The following is a 20,898-nucleotide window of genomic DNA, read 5'->3' as shown; positions in this document are numbered from 1 at the left end:
GCCCAGGGAGGAGCTGTCTGTCATAGCCCAAAGAAACGCTGGACACATTGGGTGGTTCTGAGCACCATTTTACTGAAGGGCTGGACACCTGCTAGGACTTCATAACAAAAAGTTCACTTCATTTAAGAAAAAAGACAGTCTGTTTTTTGTCCCATTCCCTTCCAAAGAGTGGAATAATACTAACGCTGTCTTTTCACTAAGCAATGCCATTCCAAAATATACAACATTGAGTGTGGAACAGCCCAGCTTCATATTAACATTAAATATTATTAGAACTTCAGAAACATTCTACACAAACAAATGAAACAGTAAAAAGTTCACTCAAGAACAAGATGGTCATTTGTAAAATCGTGATACAAAGTTTGTAACTCGCCCTCCTGCGGGTTGCAGTTGTTGCTCCCCAGCTGTTGCTCGGGATGCCCCATCACCAAGGAATGCCACAGCAGAGCCGAAGGTGCTGCTCTCAGCTGGAGCAGGTCGGTGCAGCTGTGTGGAGACAGCTCTCATGGAGATGCTGGTTGGCAGAGAGTGGCTGGGCAGTGCCCACCCAGAGCCCCTGTGTCACTCAGAGCAGCTGCCATGCCTGTGCTCAGGAAATGCTCCTCCTCAGCTCAGGAGAGCTGCACCACTGACACTCCTTTTGTCCCAGTCCTAGCCTGGGCAGGGCGGTGGAGCAGGGGCAGGAGGGGAGGTATTTCGGGGGTAGCTTTGCAGCACCTTCTCTTTTCAAACAGCACCATGTGCCTGTGTCTGTGGGAATCACCAGACACTCACAGGGGCTGCCTGTAGCCACAGGAACACAGGAATGGAAAGGGCTAATTAAGACAATAAGGAGAGAGTCCCAGACGATAATAAGGCCTTTAAGGGACTCCTGGGGAAGGTGTTTTGGAGGCCACATGAGCAGTGCCAGATTGTGAGACCGATAAAGGATGGGAATGAAGGGTTGGAGGGGGTGCCTGCTCCAAAAGGACTCCCATTCACCTGCAGCACCAGTGTCCATGTACTGCTGCCAGGCAGGGTAGGGGAAGCTCTGTGGCCAGGCAGGGATGGAGGGAAGACAGTGATGTGGAAAGCCACAGCCTTGGCTCCTCTGTTTGCACATCTGCAGCAGACACAGAAGCAGCAGGCTGCTGGCTGTCCAGGTGCTGCTGGTATCTTTAGCTTTCCCTACTCCCAGCTTCTCACTTTTTCACCAGCCTTCCTTAGTGCTCCTAAGCAAAGGGAGGGGCCTGGCCTCAGCACCATGGCTTTGGAGGCAGCTGCTGGCCAACCTGCAAGTTCCAGCAGTGTCACAACTACAGACAAGCTTCATTCCACTCTCAGGGATGACCTGGTGACAAAGGCTAGCCTCTCATGACTTCTGGGACAAGATTCCTCCAAGGCACCTGGCACCTTCTTAACAGCACCCAGCTCCAGGCAGAACAGGCTGCAAGGAGAGGGAAACCCTAGCATGGTGCTCTCTAGCAGAGTCCACAATGTGAGGGCTCAGGAGCATCCTGCCCTGCTGTGCTCTCCACAGGTTGTGCCAGCCCACCTAGCTGGCAAAGCTGAGGGCTGCAGCATTGTCAGGAAGGTGCCAGATATCCCAAAACTGCTGTCCTCTCTGTAGGCCATCTCAGCTCCTGCAAGGCCATCCCCATCTGAGCACAGGAGCAAAGAGGCCAGTGCCCTTTTGAAGACTGAAAAAGAAACTGTCACTTCCACAAAAACCAACCAGCCTGGCTGAGCAGCCGGTGCTCCACAGCTCAGCACTGACCTTGTCAACCACAGACAAAAAAAGGAACCTCCCACCAGAACCTGCCTGGGAAGCTGCCCAGCCCGAGTCACACGGCCCAGCTGGAGCTGAGAGACAAACCTGCTCTCCATACCCAGGGATCCCCTGAGCCATGGCCAAAGGCCCAGCTTGTAGACAGGGCAGGGAACTTGGATCCCAAGGGGAAGAACTGCTGGGCTGGCTGAACCCCCCACACGCTGGCAAGTTCTGGCCATGAACACAGCACAAGAGGGCACAAACTCTGTGCTCAATTCCAAAACCCAGAGCCTTCCAAGCCCTCTTGCCACAGCTGGAGCTGGAGTGGAGAAATGCTCCTGGTGTACCGGGGGGTCTGGAGGACAGGCCACAAACCACGGGCAGCTGTGGAGCAGGACCATGGAGCCACAAGTGCACCATTACCCATCTGTGCCATTCTGCTGCTGATTCCCCTGGCATAGTCTTAGCTGGCAACTGGCTGAACTCCATGCAAGGAAGCACCAGGCAGTGGGGGGAATCTCAGCCCACTAACCCCAGCCCTGGTGGTATGAACTGGTCTGAGAGCTGCCCAGTGAGGTGAGCATTCCAGGAAGCACACACACCTCATTCACACACTGAAATACCACTTGTGGGTTGCCAAGCAGGAGTAACAAAATAATCCCTTCTTTTTTTGCAAAAAAAAGTGCTTAAGAAATTCTGTACAAGAATTGCTACAGCACTGGCTCATGGGGGATGCAAATAGTTTAGAAGCAGCAGCAGCAACATGCTACATGGCTTTCAGGGAAGAGGCTGAAGAGAAACTTCTACAACCATAAGCAGGGGCAGATGGCGAAATCTGATCACAGTGGACATGAGTTTCAGAACATTTCTACCAATTAACATTGTGATTTCAACTGGTATCTGATGTCAGCTTCCCCTTCAGCTGCCTGCCGGACAGGCTGCTCTCCCCACAGACCTTGCTGACGGACATCTGAAGCATGCAGGAAGCTCAAGGACCTTGTCTGGTGGAGAGGAAGCATAAACTGCTTCTTGGCAGCTGAATAAAAGGAGAAATTATTTCCAAAAAATCAGTTGGAAGAACAGCCCTTTGACCGCTAGCCGAATCATTTCTAGAAGCGACAGTGGCACAAATCCATGCGTTAAAAGCATTCCTAAGAGAGTCTCCAAAGCTCTCTGCTGTCGCAGTGCCCAGAACAACACAGGCCAGGTTAGGCACTTGGATGAATTCAAAGTGACTAATACAAAAACAGGTCTGAACAAGGTGCATACCACACGCTCAGCAGAGACCACAGCGCTCTGGGCAATGCATTTCTCTGTGCCTGCCAGTTACTGTTGCACAGTCCCTGGAAGTGTTACTCAGCTGCCACAGAATAACACAGGATGGAAGAGACCTGTGGGGGAGACCTCTGGCTAGACCAGGTCTTAGGTAACCCAGGTTTGATCAAACCCTTCATCTTCCCTAAACAGCAGACAGCAACATCCACACAGAGCCCCTCTGCAGCCTCGTGCACATCAGTGCCAAGGGCACCAGGAGCATCCACACCCGGGCATGAGCTGAAGGATGGGGGAGCCAACCCACACCAGACTGAGGCACCCCCTCTGCCAGGGCTGGCTGGTACCAGGGCAGCAGTTGCTGGCATTGGCACAGAGGCTGTAAAGCCCCTCTATAACAACCTGCAACCCTTTCAGTCAAGTTCCTGAAGCACCTGCAAGAGGAGGAAGAGACAACAGGAGGGCAGGGAATGGAGGTTAAGCGCTGCCCTGTTGCTCAGGGCCCTGTGGTCTGCTAGAGATGCGCAGGAGAGCTGACAGAGAGGGGACTGGTGATGAGCAAGTCCCCGAGCATACAGCTATGGAGTGCTCACTTCCCTGGCAGCAGTCTCAGTGACTCAAAGGTGTTTCCAAAGCATGTCTCTCCCTGTGGAGCAGAACACCTTTTGCTGGTGGCCTGGGAAGGACACAGGGCAAACTGTCATCACCAAGCACGCACAGAACTCAGCTCAGTGCTGGGAAAGGCACGGCAGCACAAAGGCTGGATGCTGTGCTGGATGTGTTAAGCAACAATACAAGTCAAGTCCTTGACTGGCAGAGACCCAAGCTGTGAAAGACAGGAGGTGATAGAAAAGAGTGAAGAGGCAGGCAGCAGTACAGCTGAGAGAAGACACACAGTGATGAGGAGGGATGTGCCCTGGTAAGCTGGCCTCAGGTGCTCAGCTTCCCACTCAGGCTGGAGGAAAAGAGGCTTCGACCTGGATTCAGCCTTGTTGATGTACGTTGTTTTTCCCAGAGGAGGCCAAGTGCTCAGCTGGGACGCCTGTGCTGCATAAGGAGACTCCAAAGACAGCTCTCAGTGCCCTTATAAGGGTCTGGGAACAGGGGAAGCTGCTGAGCAGCCTGACAGCAATACCACAGGCAGGAGTTCAGAGCCCTCCTCGGGAAACAGCCCAAAAGAGAAACACCAGTGCAGGACTTCAAGACCTGGCATTTGAGAGCGTGGGAATGAGAAAGGTCTGAAGGAGTGGGAACAAAAGGAACAAAGCAATTTTTGGCCAGTTGACAGTGATGGAGAGCCCCTGTTCATCCAGCACCAGGTCAGGACAGGGAACTCTCTGCCAGGGCATTTTAAAACACAGAAGCAGAAGAAAATATTTCCTTCTCCTTGGCAGCCAAGCAGCGGCATTCACAGGTCAGTCTCAAACACTGCAAGTTATGATGTCTGACAGCAACTCAGAATCCAAGTGTGGGGTTCAGGGCTTGCAATCATTCCCTGAATCATAAAATCACTGAAGGGCTTAGATTGGAAGGGATCTTAAAGATCATCTTGCTCCAACCAACCTGCCATGGGCAGGGACACCTTACACTATACCAGGTTGCTTAGTGAAAGTGAACCTCCACCCTGCTCTATGTGGGTGAGAGAACACACATGCACTTCAGAACACTCAACTTCCCTGCCTTCTCACCCTGTCACGAACCTCCTCTCTTCTCTCCATACCACAGTCTTCCTTTCTGTGCTGGGGACCAGACACTGACCCATTTTATAAAGCACTGAAATCCAACCAGGTGCTTGGGGGGTGGGGCTCAAATATAAGAATCTGGGACTTCCCTGGGGAGCTCATCCCTTCAGCCAATGTTCACAGAGATTATTAGGTCAGACAACTGGTATTTTGAGCTGGTGAGAGAATGAGTGGATTACACTACTGCTGCAGACATGTGAGCAGACAGCCATGTACAGAGCCAGGCCCATACCCAGCCCAATGCCTCTTCCTTTCCCCAGGACACCAGGTTGTCCCTTCCAGTTGACAGCAGCAGCACTAACTGCTCCAACGAGGTGTTTCTCCTGGGATTAGTAGATCCCTCCCTGTGGAGTGCAGAGATCACAGAGCTGTGTTCTGATCCAACAGCGTGCCCCGGTGCAGGGAGGTGACAGCAGCCGTGTGCAGTGGTTCTGCAGTGCCTCCTAGGGATGGCAGAGCCTGCACTCCTCCTTCCACACAGAGCTCTCACACCTGCCACACACCTTCTCACGACATCCCTGATGGCACAGCAAGGCTGCCACCCACCACACGATGCCCATCTCCCCTCCTACTGCTTCATCCCCACAAACCACAGAAAGTGACTCTCTGTGTTTAAGTGCTGGTGTATGTCCTCCCAAATTTTTTACTTTTCTGCTTTAACTCAGGCTCAAGCATCCCACTGAGTCTGGGACTGGCAGGATGTAGCTAAAGCATTCAAACACAGTGTGTGTCTCTGTTGTGGCTTAACTCCAGCCAAAACCAACAGTTCTCTACCAGCACCTGGGATCTGCTCCTGGAACACCCAGCAACAGCAGAGCAGCTACATGGGGGGCAGGACACCACACAGTTCATGCTAACAATTCCAGCCCTTTGGCTCTAACAGTCACACTTCATGACCCATAGCTGCACCTGGGGTATAGGAGAGCAGAGTAATGCTGGGTGCTGAGGAGGAATCCTCTTTGGAGGCAAATCCCTACCATGTGTTCAAAACTTCTGCTACCCACAAAGGGAGGAGGTGCCTAAAGATGTCAGACAGACCTGCAGCCCTGTGACACTCCCCCACTGTTATGCAGAGGTTACCGAAAATAGGATTAAAACTACCAGCTGGTAATTCTCCAGATTGTTTGGCATTCTGGAGCCAAACAAGTGGCTACACTGCTGCTGCCTCCGAGCTGCTCAAGGGAGCCCAGGACAGACTGTCACAACAATGAACCACAAAGGAATTCTGGCACCTTTCAACAAAAGGCTAGCTGAAGGGAAGGAGGAACAAAAGCTATCAAACCCAATCCCAAAGGGATGGAGGAAGTGCATCTTCCCACAGTTCCTGGGCCATATGCACATATATGGATATATAGATATATAGATAATAAAGTTATAAAATTTGATCAAAATAAAACCAGTAAATGTACAGCTTGGAAAAGAGCAATATCACAGTGCATCAATGTCATGAGAAAGTCCTGTGTTCTCCCCTGCATAAGAGCACAGCCTGCCACGTTCAGGGGAGCGTGGTGAGAAGTGAGCTCTCCAGCCTGCTCAGCTCGATGCTGGCCGGAGTCACCTTCCCACACTCCCAAAAAGGGGTTTGGATTTCTGCAGCCAGTTCTGCACAGCAGTGGCAGACAGGCAGGAACAGCACGAGAGTGGGCTGCTCTGTCTGCAGGTTAGTGGGCAAATTGGCACCAGAGACACAGAGTCACTCCTAAGCCTCTCTGTGCTCTGGTGCCAGGCTCATATTTACTTACTTACAAAAAAAAGTGACAAAGTGAAGAAATTCAGGGGACACTATGAGAATGGGACAAGGGCTGAATTTGGATCACAGGGGACAGGTTGACCCTAAGAATCTTCTGTGCTCTCCTCCTCACTTCATCATCAGAGGAAGAGTTGCCCACCTTGATGGTCCGGAATTTCAGCAGGTTCAAAGTGCTCTGAGCCTTTCGAGTTTTCTTTCGGACAGGAATGGCATTTGCTTTTTTCTTCTGTGGTGCTTCTTTAGCCTCTGTAGCTCTTCTCTTCTTCTGCCTAGTGCCCTCCTGGTAAGTGCTGCTGTCCTTCCACTCTGTTTTTCCCAGCAGAACTTCCTTATCTTTGATTTTCAAGGTCTTGGGCTGTGGTGCTGTGGTGCAGTCCTGGGACGAGCTGCCTGCGACTCTCCCGTTGAGAACTCCGGAGGCTTTGCAGGCGTTGCTCTCCTGCAGCACTCCACCCTTTGGTCCCTTCAGAAGCTTTAAAGCATGGGTGGCAGAATCTGGTGCTTTCTTAACTAAACGCTCGTACCCCTTGCCTTCGGTTATTTTAGTGCTCTTGCCTGAAGAAAACTGCCTTGGTGGACCTGAAGTCTTGAGGAGTTTAAGGTCTGAGGGAGAGATCCCAAGACGCCCCTGTGTGTACTTGGACTCCAAACAGGACGTTGCAGTTTTCAGCGGCACCAGGGCTTCCAGAACCACTGACAGTCTCATAGCTGGATACACGTCAGGATACATGCTTGTAGGGAAGCCCACTGTTGCCGCCTTGGATGTGCCAGATCCTGTCTGCTTCAAGGAGCTCAAGAGGAGATTTCTGGAATCCCCTTTGGAGACTTTCAAAGAGCTCACCGGAATGCTGGTGGGCAAAGGGGCCACTTTTGCCCCTGAGTTCCTGGCTGGACTCTGGGTGGGCTCAGTGGTGCTGGCACAGCTGCGCTGCGTGTTTTCTCCCGTCTGACTCGGTGTGACTGCCGTGCACGAGCTGTACCCGTACACATCCTTACTCCTCAGAATCGTGGGCTGGTAGCCCTCCTCCTTCAGGCCTTGGATGAAGGCCACCAGCTGGGTCTCTGTGTCCGAAAGATCCTTGGACATCGGGTTGAAGACTCGGAGGGCTTCCTCCAGAACTTTCTGTCCTGCAGAGGAAATTCTTGACCAGGAATGGACAGCTTTTTCTTCCTCATTGTTCACCGCAATATTCATGGCATTAGGCAAGCAGGTGCTTCAAAAAGGTCCAAATTACTGGAAAAACAACCCTTGACACCTCAAAAGGAGAAAGAAGACAGTTAGCTTACAGCAACTGAAATTATCCAAGTTTTTAATATGGGACCTGAAACCATTAAGCCCAGGCGTGGCTGGTCGCAAACCCTGGGTCAGATTCTGGGCTCAACCCAACATAGAAGCATCACCAAGAAAAACCTGTCACTCATTTATCTCTGAAATAAAACTAAAACATCTCTTACAAAAACATCCTCCAACCTAAACAAAGATTTCAGGAAATCCCATCCAATACACCCCAAGATGAAGGACTCCAATGATTAACTCAGCAAAATCTCCAGCTCGTTTCCAGTTTGAGTTTGACCCACCCCAGCTTTGGATAACCAGATCTCATTTTCCCTGGGAAAAACTGAGCCCTCATTGAACCCTTTCCCTGTGTACACACCTCAACCAGCGCCATCGAGCCATCTCAACACTAAGAAATGCCTAAGCACTTTAACTGCATCCCAGCACCATCTTCAATTTCTCAGCTTCTTAACTGATGCCGCTCAAAAATTGATTCTGAGTCCCTTGCCAAAGCTGCAGCTTCCTCCTGGAGACCTGGCAGCAGGGCTGGAGGCTGTTCCAGTTGTGCTTCACTGATGCTGAATGCTGTGGCAAGGCAGTACTGCTCCTTGCTGTTCTCTTGTTTGAACAACGGTCCACAACTTGCTGTCACAGCAAACTGGTGTTGATCCAAGGACACTTGCTGCCAAGTGAGGAGGAAGCAGGAAATTCAAGCAGGGCGGTATGAAGGAAACACACATCACCAGGGCCAAGTGTACAAAGGCCTGAGGGACAACACTGGGATCACGCTCAGGGCACTGTGCAGCTGCCTGCCCAGCATAAAAGCATCAATTATTGCTTTCAATGAAAAATAGGCACAAAAGGGCAGTCCAGGCAGGACTGGGTGGCAGGGCAGTCCTTCAAGAGAACTCTGATTCTGGCGGCCTCACAGCTCCACAGCTGGACGCCAGACCAACATAAAATCTTTTGCTTTATTGATACTCTCAAAATAATAATGAAGATTCCGCTAAAAACCCTGATCAGGGAAATGCAGGTGATGTCAGAGACAGTTCTGGACAGGGCAGTGCACAGGCAAGAAAGCTGTGATGGAGAAGTCAGCGTCTGAGCAGCCAGAACAAGGAACTGCTCATGTCCCATGTTCCCCCAGAACTCTGGTCTCACCACAGCACAGGAGCAGAGCCCGTGCTGCCGCCAGCTGCACAAGCAGGGAAGAGACACAAGCCAAGAGCAGCCACAGAAGGGAAAGCACAGGTCAGTGGGGGAGTAAGAACCTCCACATGACAGACTAATCTCAGTCAAGTGCTCTGCAGACGTCATGGCCAAAGAGGGATTTGGAGGAGGATAATGCAGTTGTTCAGAGGCAGGCGGGGGATCTCCCACGAAGGAGGGGAGGCAGATAGGGAAGTGATCCCACAGAGCCCCAGCCAGCGTCACCAGCCAGCAGTGAGAGTCACCACCTCCAAAGTGACCAAGCAGTGCCAGGCACAGGAAAGCCAGAGAGGGTGTAATGGTAATTTTGATGTGGTGAGGCAGAGACCAACGAACAAGCACAAGTAACAACATGTGCTCAACAGGCTGCAAAATGGATCATCTTCAGGCTGCAGCAAGCCCAGGAGCAGCTGGGACATCTGAAGGGGTGTTCTGGCTGTGACATTTCATGGGAAGAGGACTTTCCAACATCCAACCACTCGGTGCTGTTTGGTGCAGTGCCAGCTGTATTGGAGGAAAGCCGGCCACGGGCACCCCGGGACAGTGTGACCTCCTGACAGCAGGTTCCCTCCCGTGACATACTGCTGTCACCGTGCTGTCACTCGCACCGGCTACGGGAGCACAGCACTCCCGGCACGGTGCGAGCACAGCACCGGACGGTCGAGGCTAGCACCGGTTTAGAGGCCCGGCTGTCCGAGCACGGAAAGGGCTCTCCCGGTGACCGCAGGGGGAAGCGGCTGCCGGCAGGGCCGAGACGCGGGGCTGGGGCAGCCTGTAGGGCCGGAGGCCGGTGCGCAGTCCCAAGGAGACCCCGCCAGCTCCTCGCTCGGCCTCTCCTTCTGGCCCGCCCCTCGGCGCGGGCGATGCCCCTTCCCGAGCGCCCGTCCCTCGCTCCCGCTGCACCCTCCCCACGGCTCGGCCCGCCGGCCGGAGGGACCCCGGGGCGGGCAGGCTGCCTGGGCCGGCCCCTCCCTGCAGGGCTACGGGAGGTGATTGGTGCAGACAGGGGGTGCGGCACCCGCGCTCGGCCCGCGCCGGCTCCCGGGACCGGGGGGGCGGGGGCCGGGGCGGGGCCCTCAGCGCCGCGGCTCCGCCTCCAGCGCTCCGAGGCCGCCCCAGCGGGCGGCTCGGCAGCGCCCTCGCCCGGGAGCCGGCGTGGGGCCCGGGCCCGCCGGCCCCAACCTACCGGCTGCCGCCAGACCCGTGCCCGCCGCTGCGCCGCACCCGCCGCTCCAACATGGCCGCCCGCGGGGCGCCGGAAGCGCCCCCGCTTCCGCTTCCCGTCCCTTTCCGCGGGCCGTGGTCACGCCCACAGTCACGGAGCCCTTTCGGTCACGCCCCCGCGCTCCGCCCCTCCGTCCCCGGCCCCGCCGTGACCACGGCAACGGCGGCCGGGGCCGTCCCGGGCCGGCAGGGGGCGCCGCGAGCGGAAGCGGCGCAGGCGGAAGCGGCGCCGTCACCAGGTAACGGGGCCGGTGTCGGGGCGATGAGCGGCGGGGCCGGGCGACGGCGGCGCCTGGTTCTGCACGTGGACCTCAACAACACGGTGGTGGTGGCGGACACGGTGACCAGGCAGGCCCCACGAGCGGCGCTCAACACCTTTCTCAGCACCGTCACCTGGGGCCGCGCCGGGGCTGCCGGTGAGCGCCGGGGCCGGGGGTACCGGGGACGCGGTGTGGCGGTGCAGGGGCTGAGCACGTTCCTCTCTTCCAGGCGAGTGGGAGTGGGTGAGCGACCGCCCGTCCCTGCGGCCCCCGTGCCCCGGCGCCCTCAGCTACTACAGCCGCCACGGCCGGGACCCCTCCTTCACCGAGGCCGGCCCGGGCCGGCGCTTCCGTGACCTCCACGCCCGCCACCTGCGGCTGCTGGAGTGGCCGGGCCGGCCGCACGACGCCTTGTCGGTGCCAGGGGAGCCCGGCAAACGCTACCACCTGATCCTGCCCTCCTTCTTCCGCCTCCTGGACACGCTGCACCGGGATGGCAGGGCCTTCGCTGTTGTCTTCAGGACCTTCGGCACCGACCTGCCCCGCGCCCTGCAGGCCGTCCGCAGCGCTCTGGACGGGCAGCACCCGCAGTTCCCTGCCCTGCGGGACGTGGCGGTGAGTGGCACCCTGAGGGTCCGTCGTGATGGGGAAGGGCGGCCGGATGGTCCCACGGAGCCCCCACGTCAGACTGCTCTCGAGCTGCTTGGCCAGACTGCTTTTAAAAGCATCGAGTTCTCTGGATGAAGCTGTGAGCTGTGGGGGAGCACGTGTGTGCAGATCCTATGTGGAATGGTCTCCTCTTGGGGTGTCCCGTGTTGGACAGAGCATTCCTCCTCCCGAGGAGGGGCTGCTGCAGCAGAGCAGGGCTCCCTGGCCCAGAGCCGATTACAGCTGCACTCTGCTCCCCTGGCAGCACACTGGGCAGGAGTGCTGGGAATGAGCTTTAGAAGATGCTTTAGTTATTCCTTGGAGTGTTTTCAGATAGCAGAGATTGAAATGGGGGCAGTGTGCAGCTAGGAGGACATTCCTTTCTGTCCCTGGGGAAGTCGTTCCTTTCCATCCCTGGGGAAGGAATGATTTTTGGTTGGATGCATTCCATGCCTCCTCTTGTCGTTTTCCCAGCACCATCCTCCCACACTGTAGTGGTGGGGAGTCTCCACCCTGCTGTTTGGTGTCTCTGCCAGTGAAACAACCTGTCTGCTTTGGAAACTTTTCCTTCCCCATTTTCTGTGGTCCTGCAGCTCCCTGTGGACCTTACCCCTGGCCAGATTCGCTGCAGCAAGAAAGAGGTGGTGCTAACGCGGGGAGCAGAGCGTCTGGCCACCCGGGAAGACAAAAGAAAGCTGTACAACTACTTCAGCTCCTTTGAGGGAATTGGAGGCTTCCAAGACCACTTTGACTGGTGAGAAAGAGGGCACTGAGAAAGTGGCCTGGGCATTATCTTCTTTCCTGTGATTCTCTTCGTTTCTGGGATAGCTCCTAGTTTTGAAGCCTTTATGTTGTTGGGGTCCCTATCACTTAGGCACTCTCCATGTTGCCTGTGGGCAGCCTGATGGGACTCTCACATCATTTCTGAGGTCCCCATCCCCTGGTGTACCTCCTGCTTTTCTCCAAAGGCCCCCTGATTTGTCAGCTTGATGCAAAATGCCTCATTCCTAGGAGGGCATGGGCAGCCAGATAGGACATTCTCTGTCCTGCTTCCCTGGCTCAGAGGGTGCCCTGGGCCTGCAGTACAGTCTGCCATTACCTGGGAGCTGTCACCCTCTCCCTGCCCTGACTGTTCCTTCTCCACTTAACTGTTTCAGGTGGGCCAGAAATCAGTTCTCTTCTCAGGGTGGGAAGCCCCTGTGGATAGACCCCCATGATCCTGACATTCAGCACATCTTCATTGATGACAACATCCGGCTGGACGATGGAGACACCATTGTTCACCCCCAGGTAGGTGGCTGAAGGCCCCTCTGGCACCAGCAGCCTGCACTGGGCTGTCCCTGGCAAGGTCAGACATGTTTTGTCCCCTTTGTATGAGGCTGCAAAGGGGGTCAAGGCATAGCCCTGATGTCATTGCATCCTGTGCCATCAGTGTTGGTGGCAGCGATGCACAGGGAGGGTGAGATCAGCTGTCAGCAATGCACAGCGGGTGCTGGCTGCCTCTGCTCCCCTCTGAGTCAGCCCTGTGCCTGGAGGCAGCAGCAATGATATCAGGGCTGCCAGCCTTGTCACCTGCCTGAATGAAGGAAGGGGCAATGTTTGTGGGGAGCACACTTGGGAAACAGAATGTTTACACAGACAGAACTGTGCCTGGCCATTGGACAGCTGTCAATGCTCAAACAAGAGCTGTAGGCCCATGGGTGATCCTCAACCCCTGCCTGTTTCCATCCATATGGAGACGGTGCAGGGGGGAAGCACGGCAGCCAGTGAATTGTCTGCAGTGTTTGGCAGGCAGCCTGGGAATGGAAAGGGGTGGGATGCCCATTGGATGTTCCCTTCCATACAAGCTTTCTCAGCTTATACATTTGTAGCTGGTGGCAGGAATTGTTGCTGCCTGGACAGACCTGTCAGGACCAGGCTTTGGTCTGTGCCATGCCTGGTTGAGGGGAGCCTCTGCAATGGCTGCTGCCTGCAGATCTGCAGCAGCTGGAGTGTGGCTCACACAGCTCCACTTGCTGCATTTCAGCATCAGGCTATTTGTCTGATCAAGGAGTTCCTCCTTTGGCATTGGTAGCCTGCATGGCTGGTCAGTCAGGCTGCTGTGCTAATCTCATGGCAGCCATGCAGCCAGCCCTGAGGCTGATCCCACGCTGGATCACACAGGTAGGATCCAGTTATGGTAGCAGCAGACTTCGTGGGAGTCTTCCCACGAGGGCTCATCATCACTGCTGGGACCTTGCTGTCCTGCAGCCAAAATCAGTAGGTGGAAAGCCATTCTCCCCTCCTCTTGCATCACCACCAGCTCTGCAGGGCTGTCCCCATTTCAGTGATGGTGACAGAGCAGCACTAGGAGTGAAACTGATTGCCAGGTGGCTTTAAGCAGGCCATGGTGAAGATCAGAAGGTGAAGTCCCTGTTCCATCCTGTGGTAGCTAAAGGAAGAGCTGTTGGCAGAGGTTTGCCTGGAGTCAGCTGTTCCACAGAGCTGTTTTCTTCCAGCTGCATGGTGTGGCCTGTTTCCTTAAGGGAGCACCAAGCACATGTGTGACAGGCTGGTTCAGAGTCAAAGGCAATTTCTGGGAGAGGGGGAAATCTCAAGAAATTTCACCTGCTGTTGCAGTGGGGATAGGATCACCCTGCCCCCTGCCTCTGACGCAGCATGGAGGCGCCTGGCTGAGGGGAGGGCAGAGCTCACCACGGGGTGTGTGCATTGCTGCCAGGCTCTGCTCTCCCTGCAGGTGTTCTCGGAGCGGGGCAGCCGCAGTCCCAGGAGCGTGCCCACCTCAGCACTGTACAACATTTGCCTGGTGCAAACCAATCTGCTGGAGGCCATTGCTGATGAGGACTATTTCCTGCACTGTGTGAGGAGGTGCGAGGAGAACTACGACCGCTACCTGGCCTGCGTGGAGAAGGACATCCCAAGCCAGCAGTGGGATGGACAGTGATAGCACCTCATGGGGCTGAGTGGCTCCAGACTGGGACACCACCTGCTTCCTGCTGCATGCAGTCAAAGTCCCAGGCGGGCTCCTGCTTCAAGCTGTTACCTCTCCAATGTGCGATGTGGGCGTTCAGTCGTATCAGGACCTTCCATGAGCAAACACAAGTATCCTGGGAACTTGTGTGATGGGATTTTTGGAGGAAATGGTTTTCCAGTCTTTGGCAGTGTTGCCCGTGGTGCCCACTTCTGCATGAGGGCTCGGGCTCACTGTCCCTCTGCAGTCACCAGGCAGGTCCCTTCCACCATCCTGTGATGCAGGCAGCCTCACAGTGTTTGCACCTCACTTCCTGCTCCTGCAGTGATGGCTGGTGCAGAGCAGGTGCCAGGATGAGTGCAGTGTTAGCAGCAGCATCCCCAGGTGGCATTTGTGGTGTGGTGTTCTCGGCGGATGCCTTGTCACTTCTGTCTGTTTTTAAAGCAAACCTTTTTAGCTCATTTCTGTGTGAGTTTCCTGCCTGCCCTTGGCTCTGCCTGTGCTGGTGGGTGGGAAGCGCCTTTCCCAGCGTGTTCATTTGCCTGGCTCAGCCAAGTGGGGACAAAAGTGTTGGTGGAGGGTTTGAGACCCATGTGCACCTTTCCTGATGCTGCTGAGAGACCCCAGCAAGGTCGTGCTCAGACTAGGGCTGAGCTCATGTTCTGTCCCTGCAGTGGTGACAGGATAGGGGTCATCTCTAGAGTAGAACGGTGGGTTCCCGACTCCTTGAGCCCGGCACTGCGTGGCTCTGGCATCGGCAGCACACAGCAAGGGAGGGCAGAGCCAGGGTCTCCCCAGCCCCTCTCCCTGCGATGGTTCCTTTACGGCCAGGTGAACGCGGCAGGAGCACGGCGGGCCGGTGGCACCGGGAGTGCCGGGCGGAGGGGAGAGGGGCACGGCAGGGGGGCCGGGGCGGACGCGGCGCCGCCCCCACCGGCAGCGGGCGGGCCCGGGGCGGGCGGAGGCGCGGAGCGGCGGGGAGAGCGGCGGAGCGGGCGGAGAGGTGAGTGCGGTGGTCCTGGTCCCAGTCCCGGTCCTGGTCCCTGCCCCTGTCCCTCTCCCAGCGGCGGGGCGGAGAGGAGCGGAGCGGAGCGGGCAGTCCGGGCACGGCGGAGCGGCCGTCCGGGGCTGCGGGCGGGCATCCGGGGAGCGCCGGGGGCGCGAGCGTTGCAGCGGGAGCCCGGGGGACGCCGGTGCCAGCGAGCTGTGGGCGGGAGCCCTGTGGGTGCGGGCTGCGGGGCAGTGCGCCGGAGCGCCGAGGGCTGCGGGCGGGAGTGCGGGCAGCACCGGGGGTGAGGACGGTGCGCCGAGAGCAGGAACCTGCCGGGGTCCGGATTGTGAACGGGAAGCCTCTGCGGGGTACGGACGCGGGAGATGCGGGTAGAGAGCCCCGGGCGTGCGAGGTTCCCAATGAGTGCGGGCTGTGCACCAGCAGCGCCGGGTAGTGGGAGCCCGGGGTGCGGGAACCTAGGGAAGCAAGAGCACTAGGTACGTGCAGGCAGAGAGCGGGAGCCCGGAGGGGGCGGACAGGGAGCCGTGGGGCGCAATCGGGAGCCCGGAGGGGGTGGGCAGGCAGCCCGGGGTGCAGTGCGGAGCCCCGCGAAGCAGGAGCTGTCGCACCGCCAAGGGGAGCTGGCTAGCTGGGGCTGGGGGAGCGATGGGTGCCTGGGCTCTGACTCGGATGCTCTCCCCGCAGGAGGCCGTGGGCCGGACTAGTGGCGAGCCGGGCCGGATGGGCGGCACGGCGGGGCCAGAGCCCGGGGACCCCCGAGGCGGCTGAGCTGGCCCATGGCGGCCGGCGCGGGCGCCTTCGCGTGGGCCACCTTCCCCGCCATGCCCACGCGGCGCGTGTACTGCAGCGCCACGCACCGCGACGGGCAGCTCTTCGTGCTGGGCGGCTGCGGGGGCGGTGGGCGAGCCCTGGGAACTGCTGAGGTGCTCGACCTCCAAGCACAGCGCTGGACCACGCTCCCACCATTGCCCACGCCGCGGGCTGGCGCTGCCGTCCTCGCCCTGGGCAAGCAGATCTTGTTGGTGGGCGGTGTGGATGCGGCACAGAGCCCCCTCGCCTCCGTTGAGGTCTACCACGTGGATGAGGGCAAATGGGAGAAGAAGGCGGCATTGGCTCAGCCCTCCATGGGCATCTCAGCTGTGCAGAGAGGTGAGGGATAGGAACATCTCTGACTCTTGCCGAAAGTTTGCTAAGCATCCTTGGAGTCTTGGTACAGCACAGCATGCCAGGAGCCAGGGTTGGTCCCTGTATGTGGTGCCCATGTCTGCTCCCTGGACAGGGATGCTGTGGCATGGACCAGGCTGCAGCGTGGTGGGCAGGACAGAGGAGATGTCAGGACAGTGGTGGGAGCGGGCAGGGGTGCCGGCCGCACTGGAAGCAGGATTTGGCAGTATGGCTGTGTTGCCATGGTGTCTCCAGGGAGATGTTACTGCCGAGAATAATTAGAGAATGGCCCTGTGCTCTTGTCTGTGCCTGATGGATGGGATGGAGAGGGGGGCGAGAGGGTCCCAGTGCAGCCAGGGCATTGCCAGGCTCAGGCCTGGCTGTACTCACTGTCCCATGGCTGCCCTGGAGCAGTGTCTGGCTGTGGGGCTCAGCAGTACTGCTGCTGCCTGCCCTGGAGGGCATGAGGGGACTCCCAGCCTTCGGTGCTGCCCACAGATCCCCGTGCCTCACTGCTGCCTCTTTTCCAGATGGGGCTGTCTACGCACTGGGGGGAATGGGTGCGGACACCTCTCCCCAGGCTCTGGTCCGTGTCTATGAGCCAGCAAAGGACCACTGGCAGCCCCTACCCTCCATGCCCACACCGTGTTATGGGGCCTCTGCCTTCCTGCAGGGAAACAAGATCTTCATCCTGGGTAGGTGCTGCTGGGGCAAACCGAGCATCCCCTGTGCCTCTACCCTCTTCTTCCTCTGTTCCCAGGTCAGAGAATGACCTGGTGCACCCATGGGTGGCTCCATGGTGCCCAGCACTGCAGCCAGCAGGCCCCATCCTGCTTGCTGAGCACACCAATAGTGCCAGGTTGGGGCACTGGCAGCTACATCTCCTCTGTGCATAGGAGGCCGGCAAGGCAAGCTGCCTGTCACCGCCTTCGAGGCTTTTGACCTGGAGACAAGGAGCTGGACACGCTACCCCAGCGTGCCCAGCCGCCGCGCCTTCGCCGCCTGTGCAATGGCTGATGGAGTAGTCTTCAGCCTCGGTGGGCTGCAGCAGCCAGGGCCCCACAACTTCTATTCCCGTCCCCATTTTGTCAACACCGTGGAGATGTTTGATCCTGCGCAGGGTGAGCTCCATGTCTCTGGGTGAGGTGGGAGCATCTTCTGTGGGTCTGGGATGATTCTGTCTGGGTTGGTGAGAGGTGTCTGTGCCTGAGGGACGTGATTATATGGGCTCTGAACATCAGCCCCTTGTACCCATGGTGAATCCTGTGCTCCCTGGTCCCAGGGAGTGATTAACCTGTGGGTGTTCTGGCCTTGGTGTATAGAGGGGAAACCCCAGCGGGCAATGCTCACTCCCTCTCATACCCAGGTGTGTGGAGAAAGCCAAACCGCACCATCCGTATGAAAGAGAAGAGAGCTGACTTCGTGGCTGGATGCCTGGGAGGAAGAGTGGTGGCTGTGGGTGGCCTCGGTAATGCTGGGGATGGGCGTGTGGCCGTGTTCCCATCCCCATTCTTTGGGGCACATCAGTGATCTGCATGGCAGTGGGGAGGTTGACTGTGCAAAGCCAGGGGGTTACTGCAACACTGTCTGCAGCAACATCTCTCCATGCTCTCACAAGTGCTGGGGAGACCCTACTGCCCTGTTCCACTGGCTGACCCACTGTGTCCCTTGCCCCTTTCACTCCCCAGTCAGGCTTTTCCCTGCTCATGTGCCGTGTTCTGGGCTCACACAGTCCAGTGGTGGCTCAGCTCCGCTGTGCAGGGTTGCAGGGCTGCATCCCTCTCCCAAGAGAGCTGGGGAAAGGTTAGAGCTGTCACTCAGCAGAGGGCATACAGCAGGAAGGGCTGCCTGGGGAGCCTGGTGCCAGCGACAGCACTGCCAGCCCTGCAGTGAGAGCTGCCAGACCCCCAAGATCACTGTGGGAATAGGGAATGGTGCTGGCTGCATCCCTGCAGTGTGGCATTGCTCCTGAGTCCTGCTGCAGCTGGAGCTGCCTTATCCCTGCAGACTGCTGGCATGGGGAGGGAGGGAGGGTGAGGAGTGGTTGAGGGGGCAGAGCCAGCAGGTGTGGCATTAGTGCCAGCAGCCATCCCTGTGGGGACTCTGCTAATCCTCTTGTGCCCCCACTAATTGCCCCTGGGATCTCAAAGCCTGTGCAGCTCAGGGCTCCTGTTGAGGCATCAAAGGGATGTGGAGGGGGAAAGGCAGAGCCTGGGGTGAGGGGCAGGGAGTTGCACAGAGGCTGATGTGGTTCTGTCTTCCACAGGGAACCAGTCCTGCCCACTGGACTCGGTGGAAGGGTTCAGCCTCTCACAGAAGAAGTGGGAGCCGCTGCCCCCCATGCCCACTGGCCGCTGCTCCTGCTCCAGCTGCCCAGCACCCAGCCTGCTCTTCATCATCGGCGGTGTGGCCCAGGGTCCCAGTGGCGCTGTTGAGGCTCTGTGCCTGCGTGATGTGCCCTGAGTGGGACCCCGGGGACCAGCCCTGGCCAAGCACCAAGTGCCTGAAGACGGGGACAGGGTGTGTGAGTACCCATGTGTTCACCCAGGGTGACCTGGCTCCAGGAAGCCTCTGTCCCATGATGCCAGGCATCAGAGCAGCTGTGGTTGTGGGAACTCCCAGCTCCTGCAGCGCTGTGGCAATGAAGCCCAGGGCAAACTCCTGCCTGGTGGGATGGCCATCGCCAGCAGCGTGGAGGGAGCAGCGGTGGCAGGACTGCCGCTGGCCTCACTGCCCTGTCCGGCCCCATCTGTGCCACGGCGTATCTGTGCCGTGTGTGTAGCAGTGAGTGCTGTGTCGTCGTAGACCCAGTTGATGTCTCATGTAGCACAGAGGTGCCCTGTAGCTCAGTGCCTGGGAGGTGATGTAGCACCTCAAATAAATGAAACATGTGGAGTTTTATCCCACTGGAGTCATGTCGTCTCTGGTTATCCTACTCCAGGCAGACACATGCTGCAGCCTGTCAGGAAAACCCCTCCCAAGACAGAGTTCAGTGACCCCATATGGTGGAGCAAGGGTAACTATTGTTCTCCCCACCTCCAGGGTGAGCAGAGCAATGTGATGTAGAGATCCAGTCCCTGTTTGGAGAGGGGGAGCTAAGCAGTGGCTGTCCTGCCTTGGCACAGTCTTATTCCTGGTTGGCCTCCTGTGGGTGAAGAGGCTGTGGGGAGATGAGGGCAGCAGCAGAGGAGGGACTTATTTGAAGGTACCCAGGGTATGAGAGAGGCAGGGAATGTTGAGGGCTGCCAGGATGCTGAGGAGAAAGAAGAGATGCCTAATGTCAGGGCTCATGGGCCCTGTCCAGCACCACAGCCCCAACTCAAAGGATGAACCATGGCTGGTGTGGGAGAGAGCTGAGCCCAACTGTGTCCGGCTTCTGTAGGCAGGAGCACTGCAATCTTGCTTACTGGCAACCAGGAAGGGAATGTAAGCTCCATACTGGTGGTGTCTGTGGGTGGTGTTTAGGGGTGCCCTGCGAGATCAAGGGAGGTGACACTTGAATTACCCAGTGCTATGGGCTCACCTGAGCCTTGCTGCTCTTGGCTTTACACAGAGTCCCACACCCAAAGCAGAAAGCAGGTGAGGGATTTGGTCCTTCATTGGTACATTAGAAAGATCTCACAAGTCTGGGTAAATATCAAGTACAGATGCCTGACCTTTCAGAGAAGACAGCCAGCTTGAGCCTTGGGTGGGCTGCAAGGCTGTAGAGACAGGAGACTGAATCCCATCAGAGAGTGGCAGCGTCCAACACACTGCTGGAGCAGGCTGTGCCATGTCCTGGGGGCATCACAGCATGGGAAAAGTTGGAAATTATTCATAAAAGAGCATTCAGAAGGCATTTTCATGTTGCTGCTCCATTGCCTCTTGTGCCCACCTGGCACAGTGACTGCAGGGTCTGTCCTGATGCACTGTATGTCTGTTTGCCTTTGATTTGGGAAGAACAACTTGGGATACCTAAGCTGGTGGTACCTCAGCTGGAAGCATCCCTGCATCTGCCTCTGGAGTTGCCATAGAAACCACAGTTGTGCCAGAGCCAGCATCAACACTGAGCCCCAAATTAGAGCTGGGAGGATGCACTGGCAGCTGGGGAGGAGGTCAGTGGTTTGTGCTGTGACTGGGGGATGGACAGAGGGACACTTCCTCTGAGCGCAGTGTGCTCCAGCCTTCTATGAGTATTTCACAGCACTCCCTAGTCTGTGCTCAAACCCTGGTGGGCTTGTCCTTCTCAGAGTCCTGGAAGGTGATAGACCCCTTGCTGCCACTATTGTATGTCTCCCCACCTTCACAGTTCTTTCCAGAATCCACCAAAGCATGTAATAATTCCAATCCTGCTAAACCTTTAATCATGGGGGACCCTAAATCATGGAGCTGCAGTCACACAAGCCTGATTAATAAGCTTTTCCCGCAGGAGCGTTGCATGAGTGGGATAAATCAAGATGCTGAGTCACTGGCAAATTGACATCCCTATGTGCCAACTTCACAAGCTCCCTGCTGCTGATGGGGTGCCCAAGGCTACTTTTCCAAATTCAAGGCGGTAGCAGCTGCATGAACCAGAGGATGCTGGAGGGGGAAGCTGGAGCTCAGGAGTGCCTCACTGTTGTGTTTCCAGCAGTGAGGCTG

At 57.1% G+C, this 20,898-nt stretch overlaps 3 protein-coding genes across 4 annotated transcripts; 2 read left to right on the top strand and 1 right to left on the bottom strand.

Annotated features, from left to right (window-relative positions):
- Positions 1 to 52: 52 nt before the first annotated feature.
- Positions 53 to 10,247, bottom strand: CCDC71 (coiled-coil domain containing 71). Of its 2 annotated transcripts, none has more exons than XM_030956811.1 (2): positions 10,186 to 10,247; positions 53 to 7,770 (listed from the first exon to the last, which is right to left on the bottom strand). In XM_030956811.1, the coding sequence occupies exon 2, from the start codon at positions 7,707 to 7,709 to the stop codon at positions 6,537 to 6,539; it is 1,173 nt and encodes a 390-aa protein (XP_030812671.1). In that variant the 5' UTR covers positions 7,710 to 7,770; positions 10,186 to 10,247; the 3' UTR covers positions 53 to 6,536. The 2 variants fall into 2 exon arrangements, with proteins under 2 accessions (XP_030812671.1, XP_030812673.1); XM_030956813.1 differs by lacking the exon at positions 10,186 to 10,247 and adding an exon at positions 8,170 to 10,033.
- Positions 10,248 to 10,469: 222 nt separating this feature from the next.
- On the top strand, positions 10,470 to 14,563 carry LOC115908300. The gene is made up of 5 exons (XM_030956788.1): positions 10,470 to 10,639; positions 10,713 to 11,098; positions 11,725 to 11,885; positions 12,289 to 12,421; positions 13,869 to 14,563. The coding sequence occupies exons 1-5, from the start codon at positions 10,486 to 10,488 to the stop codon at positions 14,073 to 14,075; spliced, it is 1,041 nt and encodes a 346-aa protein (XP_030812648.1). The 5' UTR covers positions 10,470 to 10,485; the 3' UTR covers positions 14,076 to 14,563.
- A 1,233-nt stretch (positions 14,564 to 15,796) lies between these two features.
- Positions 15,797 to 19,179, top strand: KLHDC8B (kelch domain containing 8B). Its single transcript, XM_030956792.1, has 5 exons — positions 15,797 to 16,263; positions 16,809 to 16,973; positions 17,175 to 17,399; positions 17,645 to 17,746; positions 18,545 to 19,179. The coding sequence occupies exons 1-5, from the start codon at positions 15,891 to 15,893 to the stop codon at positions 18,739 to 18,741; spliced, it is 1,062 nt and encodes a 353-aa protein (XP_030812652.1). The 5' UTR covers positions 15,797 to 15,890; the 3' UTR covers positions 18,742 to 19,179.
- The last annotated feature ends 1,719 nt before the right edge of the window (positions 19,180 to 20,898 follow it).

The sequence above is a fragment of the Camarhynchus parvulus genome, chromosome 12, assembly GCF_901933205.1.
Source record: "Camarhynchus parvulus chromosome 12, STF_HiC, whole genome shotgun sequence".
NCBI classification, from domain to species: Eukaryota; Metazoa; Chordata; class Aves; order Passeriformes; family Thraupidae; genus Camarhynchus; species Camarhynchus parvulus.
Note: the sequence above shows the minus strand (reverse complement) of the source record. Positions and strands in the feature narration are given on the sequence as shown.